The sequence below is a fragment of the Kwoniella dejecticola genome, chromosome 6, assembly GCF_000512565.2.
Source record: "Kwoniella dejecticola CBS 10117 chromosome 6, complete sequence".
NCBI classification, from domain to species: domain Eukaryota; kingdom Fungi; phylum Basidiomycota; class Tremellomycetes; order Tremellales; family Cryptococcaceae; genus Kwoniella; species Kwoniella dejecticola.
This window is the reverse complement of record NC_089306.1, coordinates 1,546,061-1,561,866: the sequence shown is the minus strand read 5'-3', so window position 1 is coordinate 1,561,866 and position 15,806 is coordinate 1,546,061. Positions and strand designations below refer to the sequence as shown.

Here is a 15,806-nt window from a genome sequence, read left to right as displayed (position 1 = left end):
TGAACAGAAGAGAGGAGAGACGTCGTAAGTCTGTGTTATATATTGATCAGGAACCTTCGATTCTGCCTGATCTTGAGCACTGTTGAAGAAAGGAAGAGGGATGTATGTGGATTGTATGCAGATGAATCATCGATGGCGCCATGACTGTTGGATGGCATCTCGCCTCTTGGTGATCAACCTCCACCACTGACTACTGTGGGGAAGTTACGTAAATACCTTGCCACCGTTAGGTCCTCCCTGCTGATCCGGCTATGCGCGATACCCACCAAACAACGCATCACATCACGCTCAATTAATCCCATTCAATCATCTCCTCCATTGTAGTCAAGCTTATTCCAACTCAGCAGTAAAGTAGATGTATATTTACTCATTCCAACTAACGACATCCTCACATCGGCAAATTTATTGTTGTTTATAGTCGTAGGCTCCTCGTCGACATGCCGTCCAAGATGGGAGTGACCACCCTGGTGGCGGGTATGTTCCTTACGGGATGCGCCAACAGTCTTCTGTGAGTCGTCATTACCACGAATAAGCAATGAACAAGGCATGCTGACTCCGGGGAATTGCAGCTCAAAGTACCAAGATATGGAATGCGTCGAGAACTGTGGACCTGATGCTACAGGTCGAAGAGTAGATTTCGAGCAACCAGTCAGTCCTCACGGTCCCACTCGCAACCGTATCTTTAGCTAACCCATACTCCGCATGGGTAGGTATGGCAAACGCTCAACATGTTCGTTGGCGAATTCTTCTGCTGGATCCCACTCTTGATCGGGTATTACAACCGCCCGAATAAAGGATACGACCACAACCAAGCATCGTGGTTGACGAAAGTCCTCGCTCCTCCCGGACATCAAGCAGGCGACGGCCAACAGGAGGATGAGAATGAACCGTTGATACCCGGTCATGGAACTCATGAAGCTGTTTTGTCAGGCTGGTCAATATGCTGGTTGTGGTTCCCTGCTTTCTTCGATAGTGAGCCAGCTTGTCTCCATCTCTACACGCGATCAAGTCAGATGAAGCTAACGTATAATCCTGCTCGTGCATTCATAGTCTGCGGAACAACATTGATGAACATCGGTCTGATCCTAACCCCTGTATCAATCTATCAGATGTCCCGAGGCGCTTTAGTTTTATGGGTCGGGGTACTCTCAGTCATATTTCTCAGACGTCATTTATGGCTATACCAATGGACATCCCTCATCATCGTTACCCTCGGGGTCTGTTTGGTCGGCTTATCAGGCAGTCTAGTCAAGCAGAAACTATCCGATCCCGTCGATTTAATCAACACTCTGGCTGAAAGATCTCAAGACGATCCCGCAAGAGTGATTGTGGGAGTCATGCTCATCCTCTTCGCGCAGATATTCACCGCAGGGCAATACGTCGTAGAAGAGAAGATCATGGGTCATTATAAAGTCGAAGCACTCGCAGCAGTTACCCTCGAAGGTTTCTTCGGGTTAATCACCACCTCATTGGCTATGGTGTTCCTACAGATCTTCGCCAGGGACAGGTCGACGTATTTCGATATTCCGAGAGGATGGCATCAGATCATCTCGACACCGACAGTATGGGGTTCCTGCATCGCCATCATGTTCAGTATTGGCGCGTTCAACTTCTTCGGATTGAGCGTCACGCACAGAGTCAGCGCAACGACGAGGAGTACGATCGATACGTGCAGAACGTTAGGTATTTGGATAGTCAGCTTAGGATTAGGGTGGGAACACTTGGTTTGGCCATTCAGTTTACTCCAAGTGGCGGGTTTTGCTATGCTAGTGTGAGTGCTGTTCCCCGGTCTCATTGTGCTTTCTAGTCAGAACCCTTGTGCTGCTGCTGATTAACGAGACTAGATACGGTACATTCGTATTTAATGGCTTGATCAAACCTATCATCTTCCCTCCTCCGTCTAACATCCATCTGCCTCACGAACCGGAATTGGAGGAGACAGGCGATCTTCCAGCGGCCGGCGCTCAGTCGAGAGCAGGGTACGACGTGGTCCCAGACGATGAGAGGACTTAGAAGATAGCGATAGTGAAAACATTTGTTATTGTGACGCTGCCTTCGTCTTTCGTCTGTAAGTCCGAACGGAGATGTAGGAAAAACAAACGCAGAAACTATATCAAATACGATATGAATGTTATCGAGTTTCAACGAGACGTGTATGTAAAATGTATGCATTTTCATTCTGTTTCATGTTCTATGGTCATGTAAGCTCTGATGGTCAATCTGGCTGCTTCATATCCTATCCGATCTGACTCTCGCAGATCGTAGTTGAATAGCTAGCGGACCCTCATTTGAGATCTGATCCGGCGATCCAGGAGGCGCACCTGGTGATGCGTAATCTGGATGTGTCGCATGTTTAGTCCGCTTCTTCTTCAACGAGATGAACCAAAATGGCGGGACTATCTTTCGACAAATCACTGACCAGACCAGCCGACATCATTGGCCGATCGACAGCGATGCCACAAAGCTTTTTCCGCCGACGAAATAGCAGGAGCAGGGAAGCGGATTGATGACAAGCGACGAAGCAGTACCCAATCTACAGCGATTTTGGGGGTTCACAATGCGGAAGTTGAGCTTCAGTGCGAAATGGATCGTGTGGATTGACGGTGATGATTACTTCGAGGAGGCGTTTCTGAGTGCGATGGCAGCTGCTTCGGCGTCGTATTGTCTTTTCGCAGCGAGACTCTGAGAGTGCGAGATGTATTTGGGAATTCGAGAGAGACGGGGATGTCGGCAGGTCAGATCGGGCGATGAGCAGATCGTGGTGAAGGACGTGTAAGATCGTGGTCATATTTGTGGTTGTGGTTGTGGCAGTGATTGTGATGGTTCATTATTGATGATTGAGTAGTAGAGAAGGAGTGAGCAAGATGATAGATTGGGTTTGTAATTCGAGTTTTGGTGATTGAGGTGTTGAGAGATGAAGCAATCGTCATAAGTTCGGATTCGAAACCGGATAACGCGAGGTATGTACGGGGTGATCAGGTGATTGGGTGATTGATGCTCAATGCTAATTGCGCACCTGCTGATACGTCCCGCTACTCGTACTGAACAACCTATCTCCTTCGGTCACTTCGATCTTCTTCTTGTTCACGTTGGTCGTTGGGGGCGGTTTCAGGTAATTGTCGAAGCCCTAACACAGCACAACGATGGACCAACGCGTCAGCTGTGAGTTGAACCCGGCTTGCTGACTCCACTGATCCCGCTCTCAATTGTGTGTCGCGACGTAGTCTAGATATAGCGGGGAGGGAAAGGAAAAAGGGGAACAATGGTACTCACCTTGATGATATTCCCGCCTGACGCAGCTGTCTCATCCAGATAACTTCCCTCGAAAGCGTATATCGAATGTTCCAAGTTCGCCTATGATTCTGAGTCAGGACATATATATGTACATTCACGAGAAGGAAGAGCGAGGGAAGAGCGAGGGAAGAGCGAGGGAAGAGAGCGATAACCTACCAAGGTGGTATCGATGGCACGTTTCTTGCGCTGAGCAGCTTCGAGTTCAGCCATAGCTGCTGCTTGGGCTTGTTTTGCGTCTGCTGGTGGACCGGATTGACTCATTATGCGGCTTGTGGTTTGTTTGAGTGCTAACAGTAGAGGAGTCAAGTACAGTTGAAAGTGGGATGAGGGACGTCTGTCTTCGACTGTGTCCGCGTGAAACGCAAACATGGTCCAGATGTTACGTAAATCAAACATGAACTGTTCTGCTCACACCATCAAAAACGATGACAAGTACAAGGATTGAGAGCTCAACGTGTGCAAACAGATAGGAAACTGACAACCGGCAATACGCATTATGCAGCAGTATGGATCCATCATACATAGCATCTCGGCATGTAAGAGAGCTGTCTAACTACCCAAGACTATCCTAAACCAGTCGGTGGCCAGAAACCAGTTTATGCTTCAATGGCAGCGACGGTCTTTCCCTTCTTTGAGCTGGAAGTGACGTCAAGGTCCTTGGCTCTGGGGACTTCGGACGAAGGGGTGGAAAGGATTATTTCGATGTGACATGGGTGACCTTGGTAAGGGTTGCTAATCAACGGGAAAGGTAATTCCCAAGTCAGCTTCGTCGATGACTTCCTCCAGATTCCCAATATTCTGTACGACGACTACGACTGAGATAGAAACTAGCACTCACATTCGACCGTGAGCTCGGTAAGTTCTTCGTCGGGTTTTAGGGGCTTGTTGGACGACAATGTTCTTGATGATCAAATCCTCAACTTCAAGGTCCTTGGCGTCGGCGTTGGATTCAGCGTTCTTGAGTAATCGAAGGATGAATCGAACCGACTTCTCGGGCCATCGACCTGATCACGAAACCAAACCAAATGAGCAATCCCTCTCAGATACATCCCGAATCGCGCCATCCTATCCCGTCTAGACCAAACCAAAGCAAACCCTGACCTACCCTTGGTAGTCTTGAATTGCTTAGCTTGGGAAGCTCGTCCAATACCACCGGCGAAACGTCTGAAGGGGATGATTTGCTTGTGGTCTTGAACGTCGGCAAGGTAGGTGTAAGCCTTCTTGATGTTCAAGCCTATATATATACAATCATTCCAATAGGTCAAGTCAGCCGTCTATCACAAGTGTCCAAGCAGAGTCCGTTTATTCTAGTTCGATCCGAAGAAACGCAGACTCACCGGTAAGAGCAGCAGCGACCTCTCGCATGTTCTTGAAGTGAGTTGGGACATACTCTCCTCGGGCCTTGGCGACTAAAACAACAGATCAACGGTTCCATTCCCAATATCAGCATTTATATCCTTTTCCCATTCCTTCCAGTCCAGTCGGATGAACTACTACGCACACTTCTCAGGGTTGCCGGCGACGATGTGGGCAGAGGCGTATCGAACCTGTTGGTGTGCATCGTAACGACGTTGTAGGGTATGGTGAAGTAGATTGAAGGGATAGTTGTTGAGCAATGCAGAAGACATCGTCAGCACCGTATCTTTTCTCCATAACATCCATCCATAATATCCTTCCCTTCGTTCCTCTTCTTCTACAGCGAAAGTAGGGCGAGATACTGACCATTGTTGTATGTATGGGCTTAGCCTTTTTTGATGGACAAGGAGGAAGATGTTTTACAACGATGGGTTTTGAGAATGTCGAATTGTGCAAACCGACCAGCCTGTACCAAACGGGTAGCGTGAGAGAGAATGAGTGAGTGTGAGGCAGTCGACCGTAGGACTGTAGCAGCCAGCAAGAATTGGTGCAGATGGCCATGCACTCTAGACAAATTTACCGCCAATTCAAGGAATTGAACCATTTGGTGCAGCGGAGTTTCTCGGTGTTTTGACTGATATCTGTGGCACCAAAATACTTCCGTCAAGGCATCTTATTCAGCCTGCCTGATTTTCAGAATTCAGCTGCCACGCGAGCAGTCGAAGTGAGCCTGATATTCTGATATTCTTGCATACCTCGCTCGGGTGTGGTCGAATGACTTTCGTAAAAAGTCTGAAGATGCTTAAAACGACAACGACAAGCAGGTGTCCATTTTAGCCATCACCAACTAACACACATCATCTCCCTCGACTGTGCCGAGCACATCAGAACGATTGCAATACCTTGGGTCACTGCTGCCGGAAGACACATCTGCATACCTCGGAACCATCATGAAGGGGTCAAGCGGATCTGCTTTGAGAGTGTTGAGAGCGAACACAGCCGTTCGACCATGTAAGTCATACAGACTCGGCTCCTCTATAGCTGCCCCGACATGACGACTTAGCTTGGATGTGTTTGTTTCACATTCGCTGACTGGAAAGATGTTCCAGCCACTCGTTATCTGGCAACATCAAGCTCCACACAGAACCAAGCGGAAGGATCGGCCAGACCAGGAAAAGGCGAAGCGTTTCCCGGAGAATCAGCCGAACAAGCATGGAAGCGGAATCTGAACGAAGCTAGAGAATGGCGTCGGAGGAGAGATGCTCAACGTGAGTACCATAAGAGGGTCTTTTAAGAGGGTACCATACAATGTCAATCATCAATTTGATATGCTGACAATCAAATGATTCTCGACATCTCAATCAGGTTCGAAATTACCCCTGTTCATCCCTCAATCCACCAATTTACCACCGCGTCCCCGTCCCACACCTTCACCGACCGAAGCTACCCTCTCCACCCTTCTTGCCGCTGGTGCAGCATTAGGGCATTCGAATAGCTTGACCTCGACAGCGTACACACCCTATATATACGGTAAAAGGGCGGGATTATCGATTATCGATTTAGATCAGACATTGCCGATCCTGCGCCGGACAGCGGCTCTGGTACGGGACGTAGTGAAGGCAGACGGGATAGTGTTGATAGTAGGCACGAGAAATGGGCATGAGAAGATGATATATCGCGCGAAGGAGAGGCTGGAAGATAATGGTTATGCAGTTACCGATTGGATGCCCGGTGTATTGACCAATTCCGAGACTTTGTAGGTCGCTCATCAACCCACTCAGTCAATCCTGCCTATCTCCTTGTACCCCTTCACAGAGAGGAGAGGAAGCTGATGAATTTGGATAATCTGGATAGCTTCGGAATTGAGCCCATGCTCAATAAATCATATAAACCTGATCTGGTCATCTTCCTCAACCCATCTGAAAATACGGCTGCTATAAGGGAATGTACCGCCCGACATATACCCACAATAGGCATCGTGGACACAGATACTGATCCAAGGATAGTCACGTACCCCATACCTGCCAACGCGGAGGTGAGCTTGCAATTTGAGCTCAGTAATCGAATGAATGAAGACAAATAGCTAATATCCCATTTGCCTTATAGAGTATGCGAACGGCTGAGCTGATCATTGGAACTTTGAGTATAGCAGGACAAGAAGGAAGGAGATTAAGGCTGAAAGAAGCTGATAGGAGGGCTTTGGAGCAGCGTAATCGAGGAAAGAGGGATAGAAGGTAGATCACTAACGACCACATCATGCATAATTTAAACAGCTCAGAGTCAGATTAGCCCTTGCGTTGCGAAGCGATAGCGCTGCAAAATATTGGAAATTTAAGTCAAATTATCTTGTCGTCTAATTCAAACATTAAAAGAATTATACGTATGTTCGGTTATATGGATTATATGGATTCTATGATTATAGGCTTGAGTAAGGTCCAATATCGAGATATTATAATATATAAGGTGTATTTGATTGAATAGGATCAGATTATGACCCCGCAGATCCTCATCTTTGGTCTATTGCGCTCTACGTGCTACGTCCTGCTCAAAGCTTCTAAAGTGGTATCCTCTTGAGCCTCAATCAATCTTTGCAACATACCTACAAATACCTTCTCAAGTCGCAATACCTCGTCCTCCTTGACTGCCGAGTCCTCAAGCCAAGTGATGATCATCCTAAAACCAGCCTTATGACTCATTACATTACACGTGATAGCTCCTGCGAACGGCGAAGCTCGTTGGCCCCAGACCATATCATCCGCTCGTGGGGGTAAATCTACTTTTCCCAAATTCGACAGGTTTAACGCATCGCCAAATGGGCTATCCGAATTGATTTGATCGGAAAGGAAACTTTCCCAGCCTGTAGGGAATTGCGGATTGGTCTTTTCTTTTTCTGGTTCGGGAATATAAGCCAAAGTACCGATATCCATCCTTCCTTGTCTCACAGTCTCAGGTGCACTGAGTTTATCTGAACACTGTTTTGCGACGTTCCAGAAATTGTCTTTCCCTTCTAAGGTGATTTCGATCTTCGGGAAGGAGACGTAATTGCCTGTACAGATCGGATGACCCAGCTCCATACTATTCCGATCGGATCGAGGTGTCGCGCCCTTGACTTTGAAGGGAATGAGAGTGGGGCCGTATATAGCCCAGATTGAAGTCAACAGAGCCGCCTTGAGAACGCCATGGAGAGTTTTGACGCCGTTTTGCTTAGCGGTGTATTTGAGGGAGTCGATCAATTCGGTAGGAAGGAATAAGAGCAATTGACGGGGCAGAGCTTCGGCCGATTTGTTCTTGATCATGCTCGATGGCCAGGTGGGAGCTGATCTGAGATAGTATTGAAGGAAACTGGGTAATTTCGGAACAAGCAGTTTGTCGAAAATAATGGGTAGTAAGTACCGCATGGAGGGTTTGATGTTTATGGTGTCTTCGTATCTCGTTACTCTTTCTAGCGGCTCGTGAGGTATAGATTGACAAGTCTCGTCGTCTCCGGCTAGGAGGTACCGCAGGATAGACAATGATCCTTGACCGTCGCTGAATGCGTGATCGATACTCAATGTAAGGTAGGCTCGTGAGGATTCAGCTTGAGCTGGATTTTGGGAGCGATGGACGTGTTTTCGGACTTGCCAACTTGGCCCAGAATAGAAATCTTCCTTGGTGATCAGCCTGAGGGGTTCTTTGATGAATATATCCTCCATCTCGCTCTGTCTGCTAGACTCCGGTTCATATTTCGTCTGAAAAAGTATATCCCTCGGATCTCGAATCTCGTCTCGCACGGCAAAGTAAGGCTTCGAAGTGTTATAATCCCTGATCTCGGCGTTCAAGAGAGGTAGACGTTCTTGTAGCTTGCGAATACGATCTTCGAGGAATGCGTCGGAGGGTAGAGATGAGCTGGTAGGGTATGAGACGATGAAGAAGATCACTGAAGGAAACCCGATGTTACGACGTGAGACACTGTATCGCTCGTATAGCGATACTACGATAACTCAGTCGCGTCAGACATTGCAACTGAGATAGCGATCAGAGGAGGGTTGGGTTACTCACAGTATCGCTTTGGATTCTGCTCGACTGTCATACCGATTCGAGGATCAAGTTGATGCGAGCTTGTCCGCCATATGAGACTTACATTGAAAGAGAGTTATATATCTTATCTTACATAGAGCTTCTGCTCTCAATCAGTCGCGTATTTGCGAAAATAACGGAATGCGGCGACCGCTCGGTCATCGACCGGGATGCGTCATCCCATAAGAACAAGAACAAGGTAGACCAATATCATGCATAACTCAAAGAAGAATCACAATGTCGGACTGCGATACTAAGAGAGTAAAGGAAGGGTTATGAGACTAATATTTGTACAGAGCTGCATGGATCAGGAGAGCTTAGTGATTAATACACCATATAAAATACTGTAGTATGAGGATTCGACTGTCTGCAATTGTGATTGGGACCTCGTTCGATAGTCTAGTTATCTATGTTCTGCTCAGAGCGAATATAGTGGTATCTTCTTGTCCATCAACTAATTTCCAAAGCAAACCCTCGAAGACCTTTTCGACCTGTCTCACTTCTTCGTGGATCACCGCCGAGCCTTCCCTCCACACAGTGACCATCCTAAACCCGCCCTCGTGGCTGATCAAATTCGCGTTGAAGGGAGGAGCATAAGGTGAAGCCTCCTGAGACCAGATCATATCTTCTGCGTTCGCGGGTAAACAAGTCTGACCCAGGTTAGAGAGACTCAAGCACTCGGTGAACGGAGTATCTGATTCTACATGATCCAACATGAACTTCTCCCATCCGGTGGGTCGTTTCGGGTCATTGTTATCTGGGTAAAGCTGGCCGTTTGGGAGGTAGCGTAACATTCCCATATCCATCCTTCCTTGTTGCATACGTGCTGGTGAAAGCAAGTCATCAGAGATTTGTTTGGCCAATTCCCAGAAATACGTATTCGAATCTAAGGTGAATTGGAGTTTGCAAGAACTGACGTAGTTCGCTGTACATGCCGAATGACCCAGCTTTAGGGATCGCTCCGAGCGAGGTGTAGCTGCGCGAACGATGAAGGGGTGCAGGGTATGACGGTATACTGACCAAATGCCAGTGACGAACGCAGCTTTGAAGACCCCATGTAATGTCTTGACTCCTCGTTGTTTCGCTACGGTCTTCAATGATTTGATGAGATCTGGAGATAAACACAGCAAAGATTGATTCGGGGTACATTCGGGGCTCGTAGGCTTGCAGCGTATGTTGGCGTGTGGCCAGAGGGGCAACGGCTTGAGGAATGTTTGGATAAACAGCGGTAGTTTGGGTACGAGGAATTTGTTGAATACGAGAGGAAGCATATAAGCTAGACTGGGACGCATGTCGAGCGTATCTTCCAAGGCGGCAATACTGGATAATTTGTCGTATGGCAAAGAAGAGATATCGCTCGCTAGGAGGTTCTGGAGTAACAGCAATGCTCCTTTTCCGTCGTTGTAGATGTGATCGATAGCCAAAGTAAGATACGCTCGTGAAGTTTTGGATCGAGTAGGGTGCATGTGTGTCCGCACTTGCCAGCTTGGTCCATCGAAGAAGTCGTCCTTGGTGGCCAGATGGTAAGGTTCGTCCTTGAAAATGTTCTCAAGTTCCTCTTCTTTCGTTTCACCAGGTGTATAAGTCGTGTGCATCAGTATATCGGAGGCCGACCAGGGATCCGGACGAATTTGAAAATATGGTCTGGTCGTTTTCTCCCCTTTTACCTGTGCGCAGAGCAATGGAAAATGCTCTTGCAACTCGATTATCCGTTTTTCGAGAAAGGACGATGAAGGTAGAGCTGCAGGCTTTGGATAAGCGATTACTATCACGATGACAGATGGGAAATCGGTGTTCCGGCGCATCAAACTGAATCGCTCGTGCAGCGATACTGCAGCATAATCATAGGTCGGCACGGTTTAAGAAAGCTACGTCTGTGAGAGAAGTACTAACAGTATCGCTTCTCACGCTCTTCAGGTTGCATTTTGATGGATTTTCTTGCTTCGCTTCCCTTCAAGAGAAAATAGAGCCCACTTGTGGCATGATGACAGCCATCATGTACGAAACTCATCAAGACAATCTTCAATCAAATGCGATTTGATAGACCAAAGTGAGGGTATGCAGCGGTCCCCGTGCTTCCGGGCACCGACGGCTTTACGAGGAATGCGATCGTGTCAGTGAGCGGTGCCTGAGCCACTGCAGCCTGTTGTGACGAGCGCAACACAGGCTCCGTGAGGAGGAGAGATTGTGCATTGGTCCAGCTGATAAGGAAGATGATGGAACACGGAGAAGTGATCCCCGTGGCCAGATTGATCAAGGTCACTTTACAGAACGAACGGCACGATTGACTCTTACGCCAAACATCTACTTGAACACCGCCGGTCCCACCTCAGAGAGAGCAACAAGCTTTGACAGCCACAACTTCCTTATACATAGCTCGGTATCGGATATGCAGTTTGCTGCAATGAACCCTCGGCACGCCTCCATTTCTTCTACAACATAGCCGATGCACCTTTCACCCCACCCCGGATGGAGATGACCTGAAAGAAGTCGAGCTCATGCAGCATGACTGGGATCACCTAATTTCCCGGACATTTTCGTCCCGGTAACTTGTTCTCATCTGTTCATCTGTTCTTGTGCCCTCTTTTACCCCTCGTTTTTGACCCTGAATCCAACAACAGTAAGCGCAAATGCTTGGTCTATAATCCTGATCCTGATATGCCCAAGCGGGATGATTTGTTATTGTCATCTCATGTTCGTCATTTTATTCATTGTAATTTCTTTCATCGTCAGCATAATCATCAAGCATAAGCATAAAAGGAAGAACGACCATCACAGACAAAATCAAGCCAAAGAATAAAGGGAGTATCCCTCGTCCGACGTCAATCAAGTCTCAACGCACAACGCGTCTTCCTTTCATTACAGCGGAATCCAAAACCACTCCGCCTCAAGCACAACTGGATTACTAATCATCATAACACATCACCTCATCAAGTCTTCTAGCGCCTACAGCACAAACAGGACCAGTAAACACATAGCCAAAGTGGATCGTGCCGGGATAAATTGCGACGATGGCAGCGCCTCGGCGTGGAGGAGGCCAAACAAACTATAATAGCTATTCTGCAAATTCGGCGAACAACAAGCAGGCTCAGGTGAGCAGCACTCAACGACCACCTAGGTCAACCCAACTCTGCTGACGATCACCGTCACAGCTCACAAATGCGTATCAAGAGCTTGCCAAAGAGCTGGGAACGGACAAGCTGAAAGTGGTCGGGGGTTACACCTTAGGTAGAGTCATCGGCGAAGGTGAGTTATACCTCATTTCAACCATTCCATGAACGAAACGACCCTCTAAATATCGGCAACTAGGTACATATGGGTCAGTACACCTGGCTACTCACCGTCTGACTGGGACAAGATGCGCGATCAAGAAGATTCCCAAATCATTCACACCTCATCTGACAAGAGAGATCCACCATCACAGGCGATTACATCATCCATCTATCGTTCATCTGCACGAGGTCATCGCAACGGAGAGTCATATATGGTTAGTCACCGAGCTGTGCAGTGGAGGAGAGCTCTTCGATTATCTGGTTGAGAGAGGTCGTATGTTGGAGGGAGAAGCGAGAAAGCTGTTTGGTGAACTAGCTGTAGCTGTAGGGTGGATGCATCGTCAAGGCGTCGTTCATCGAGACTTGAAATTGGAGAATGTATTGTTGGATGGCGAATTGCGAATCAAGCTCGGAGATTTAGGTTTCGTCAGAGAATGGTCAAGAGGAAGATTGATGGAGACTTTTTGCGGAACGACTGGATATGCGAGTCCGGAAATGCTGGCGGGAAGGAAATACCTCGGAGTGGAAACGGATATTTGGTCGATGGGCATAATATTATACACCTTGCTATGCGGTGGGCTTCCGTTTGACGATGACGATGAGAGAGTGATGAAGGACCTGATCATGAAAGGGGAATACGAGGAACCAGACTGGCTGAGTGAACGTGAGTGGAATGCTCACAGGGAGGGCGAAGACTGACAAAGCTTTAGAGGCTCGATCCCTCATACGCAGTATGTTACAGCAAGAACCATCGCAAAGAATAACGATCGAAGGTATATTTGAGCATCCGTGGTTCAAAATGACAATTGTCGATCGTATACAAGGTCAATCTGGAGACTCGCATTCTATCCCCCCGTCGCCTCTTCCCACTAGCCCCGGCTCAGGTGACGAGTTCTTCGCCGAACCATTCAACAAGAATGCCGCAAGCGGACCATCTCGCGTGACTCCACACTTAGCTCAACCATCACCCCTCTCCATGCATACGCCCACAATCCCCAACAACGACTCTGAGCCATCCGAAGCTTCTGTAGCTGGAAGTGAGACCGGCAAAGCGGAAAGTACAGACACCACGCCGCCAACCACAGCTGAGGATGACGATGGAGAGGACACGGAACCGCCTTTCCACCGCGTCAACAGTAGCGAATTCAGCGCAACCGAGAAAGCGCTAGAGTTACTTCACCCAAACAGCAGTCAGTCCACGATACGTAGACCCGGTTCAGTCTCTCCAAAATCTCCATCACAATATAGAGGCAAGGTAGCCAGGCGCACGACATTAGAAGGCCAGAAGGAGGAGAACGAAGATGACGATGGAAATGAGGTAGCGTCAAGTCTGCCCAATTTAGACGATCATTCACTGCATCTTCCGGTCGCTCAGCATTCTCGAACGCCCTCGAGAACGAAACGACGATCGGTTTCGTCCACTATGTCAGTGGAGCGTCGGCATTCGCATCACAGTATGTCCGGCCAGTGGCAAAGATTCCACCCTGAAGATTATCTCATCAAGCTCAATGAAGAACGGCCACCTGCATTTTCGACTCCATCCGAAAAGTACCTTTTAAATCAGCTCAACGATATGGGTATGGATATCGGTCAGCTCAAGCATTCCGTAGAGAGCGATGCTTGCGATTCCAGCGCAGCGATGTGGTGGATTTTGCGCTCGAAACAGGTGGATCGAGGAGAAACGGATGAAGTGATAAGCGCTAGGGAGGCATCGGCTGCGAAAAAGCGGGAAAAGTTGGCTGCGTATGCAAGAGAAGAGAGACGGAAAGCGAGAGAGGCTGCCAAAGCGGCGACCCAAGTCACTCCCGGAGATGATCCGGGCACAAAATTACCCGCTGTCACCTTCCAAGACGAGACATCGTCGATACCTGTTACACCCTCATTCACGATCATGGATCTCGGTGCACCTATCACCGGAAATAGCCAACCGATTTTCGCCTCGCCGGATACACTACCAGTCTCATCCAATTCCTCTGCTATCGATGCTCTGAACGCGGTCAAGTCACCACAATTTGAGTTAAAGCCTTTACCCGGTACACTAGCTCCCCATCCTGCTCCTCCTAGCACGCCACCGCGCGAACCGCTTTCACGCGACCTCCTGTCATCCCCGGAAGCTTCCCCGGCAAGGACAGACGAGGATCGATCAGGCAAACGTCGATCACCATCGATGTCCATGCTCCAGAGAGCTACGTCTGCTTGGGTGGGTGTAGGTGGTAAGAAGACTGAGGAGAAAGAAAGGGCTGAGACAGAGTCACCTGCCTCTCACAAAGACGAGAAAAGAAGCACTTCGCCGTCCAAATTACATAAACCTCCCCCCAAGCCGAAGATGGTCACACGATCGGAAATCGACCATGACGCAACTAGCTCGTTGCAACCTACTCCCGCTTCCACCCCGCCGCTTACAAGTACGCCTCTGTCTACACCCCAACGCGAGAAACAGCTCACCGTCGGCAAATCAGCGGGACATGCACTGGGAGGCGCGGTCGATCTCACGGAAGAAATGCCTCATTCAACTTCCAGCAATTCGATTACAGCTGAGCAATTAGTGTCCGGATCGGCGAAACGATCCAAGGGGAACAAACGAGATAGCCTTTGGACCACGTTCCGACACTTGTTCAACGAGGACAAGCGCAGACGCAAGCTGGAGATACCTGGCTCACCACTGGCTGGGTCAGACACGAAGACTACCCCATCGGTCGTTTTGAGTCGAGGTCCGAACGGGCGTGTTCCACATATCAATCGAACTCCAGTGTCCCTTCCTCCCGGGTCAAGGCGGACTTCGCTTGATGGTCGACCTGCTATGCACTCGCGTCGCTCCAGCAGTATCAGCAATTCTAGGCGATCCTCTTTCGACGGACACAATATACATGATGCAAGCGAATTGGGGTTGTACAGGAGGACAAGCCAACGGAGTCATGGTAGTCAGACGCCGACATCCGATCGGGAGTACATCGACTTTCCCTCAAGACCTGGATCAGCCCATTCCTTGCAACGAGGTAGTAGTCGCCGATCATCAATATCGATGCGCTCGCCATCACTCGTTTCTGACAATGCATCTGGACGGTTCAAGAGCGGTCAGCCTGCCTCCCCTCTTCACAACTATCGAAGAAGAGCGCCAGGAGGTAGTGATTCGTCCAGAGTGCGTCATTATCGCGTTATCCATGAGAACCAGACCTTGCGACCTTCGTCTGTGGCATCAAGTATAAAGTCGAATGCGTCGAGCCGAGCCTCTTCAGTTGAACGGAGAAGAGATAGAGACACGGAAGGCGACGAGAGTGGACGAGATGAGACTGCTTCTCTACGATCGCAGCGCCGGAGGAAGGGCGAAGGAGGGAATGGCAAAAATGGTTCGCTAGCTCAGCAAATACATCGAACGAGATCGCCACTTTCAGCTCAAGAGGGCCCGACGACCAAGAAACGGCCTTTGCGCGATGTTTTCCAGAAGAAACAGGACGACGATTGGATATCAGAGGAGGAAGATGAATTCGCATGTGGTTTAGGTCAGATTGGAAGTAGTTCTAATTCAGGTCAAAGGTGGATGAATGGGACCAGAGCTACCGCTTATCCGGGTATGAAGGTCTCCACGCCTGCTAGTAAGAGGCGAGAGAGGGGCAGAAGGACGAGTTTAGAGGAAAAACACGACAGCGGTGTCGCGGAGAAGGAGCAGAGGAAGAACAATAATAGTGGTAGCAGTAGTAAAGAGCCAACAGGATTGGGTATAGGGATGGAAGGCCTGAGTAGTACGGGTAGTAGGACGAGAAGAGGATTGCCGCCTGGAAGAACGGCTGCTCCCGTCATCGAAGAAGAGGAAGAGGATGAGGAATAGAA

At 48.8% G+C, this 15,806-nt stretch overlaps 7 protein-coding genes across 7 annotated transcripts; 3 read left to right on the top strand and 4 right to left on the bottom strand.

The window, feature by feature from the left end:
• Positions 1 to 437: 437 nt before the first annotated feature.
• On the top strand, positions 438 to 2,013 carry I303_105445 (uncharacterized protein; the record flags this gene model as incomplete). Its single annotated transcript, XM_018408408.1, has 5 exons — positions 438 to 508; positions 570 to 648; positions 711 to 972; positions 1,051 to 1,771; positions 1,845 to 2,013. The coding sequence occupies 5 exons, from the start codon at positions 438 to 440 to the stop codon at positions 2,011 to 2,013; spliced, it is 1,302 nt and encodes a 433-aa protein (XP_018262099.1).
• Positions 2,014 to 3,004: 991 nt separating this feature from the next.
• Positions 3,005 to 3,555, bottom strand: I303_105444 (uncharacterized protein; the record flags this gene model as incomplete). The annotated part of the gene is made up of 3 exons (XM_018408409.1): positions 3,005 to 3,127; positions 3,274 to 3,354; positions 3,451 to 3,555. The coding sequence occupies 3 exons, from the start codon at positions 3,553 to 3,555 to the stop codon at positions 3,005 to 3,007; spliced, it is 309 nt and encodes a 102-aa protein (XP_018262100.1).
• Positions 3,556 to 3,890: 335 nt separating this feature from the next.
• I303_105443 (60S ribosomal protein uL22) lies at positions 3,891 to 4,922 on the bottom strand (the record flags this gene model as incomplete). The annotated part of the gene is made up of 5 exons (XM_018408410.1): positions 3,891 to 4,026; positions 4,133 to 4,298; positions 4,400 to 4,528; positions 4,632 to 4,703; positions 4,796 to 4,922. The coding sequence occupies 5 exons, from the start codon at positions 4,920 to 4,922 to the stop codon at positions 3,891 to 3,893; spliced, it is 630 nt and encodes a 209-aa protein (XP_018262101.1).
• A 678-nt stretch (positions 4,923 to 5,600) lies between these two features.
• On the top strand, positions 5,601 to 6,888 carry I303_105442 (mitochondrial 37S ribosomal protein uS2m; the record flags this gene model as incomplete). The annotated part of the gene is made up of 5 exons (XM_018408411.1): positions 5,601 to 5,661; positions 5,760 to 5,918; positions 6,016 to 6,406; positions 6,505 to 6,685; positions 6,757 to 6,888. The coding sequence occupies 5 exons, from the start codon at positions 5,601 to 5,603 to the stop codon at positions 6,886 to 6,888; spliced, it is 924 nt and encodes a 307-aa protein (XP_018262102.1).
• A 296-nt stretch (positions 6,889 to 7,184) lies between these two features.
• I303_105441 (uncharacterized protein) lies at positions 7,185 to 8,719 on the bottom strand (the record flags this gene model as incomplete). Its single annotated transcript, XM_018408412.1, has 2 exons — positions 7,185 to 8,620; positions 8,689 to 8,719. 2 exons carry the CDS (start codon positions 8,717 to 8,719, stop codon positions 7,185 to 7,187), a joined length of 1,467 nt encoding a protein of 488 aa, XP_018262103.1.
• Positions 8,720 to 9,113: 394 nt separating this feature from the next.
• On the bottom strand, positions 9,114 to 10,630 carry I303_105440 (uncharacterized protein; the record flags this gene model as incomplete). The annotated part of the gene is made up of 2 exons (XM_018408413.1): positions 9,114 to 10,537; positions 10,600 to 10,630. 2 exons carry the CDS (start codon positions 10,628 to 10,630, stop codon positions 9,114 to 9,116), a joined length of 1,455 nt encoding a protein of 484 aa, XP_018262104.1.
• A 1,087-nt stretch (positions 10,631 to 11,717) lies between these two features.
• I303_105439 (uncharacterized protein) lies at positions 11,718 to 15,804 on the top strand (the record flags this gene model as incomplete). Its single annotated transcript, XM_018408414.1, has 4 exons — positions 11,718 to 11,798; positions 11,859 to 11,952; positions 12,016 to 12,642; positions 12,689 to 15,804. 4 exons carry the CDS (start codon positions 11,718 to 11,720, stop codon positions 15,802 to 15,804), a joined length of 3,918 nt encoding a protein of 1,305 aa, XP_018262105.1.
• Between the last annotated feature and the right edge of the window lie 2 nt (positions 15,805 to 15,806).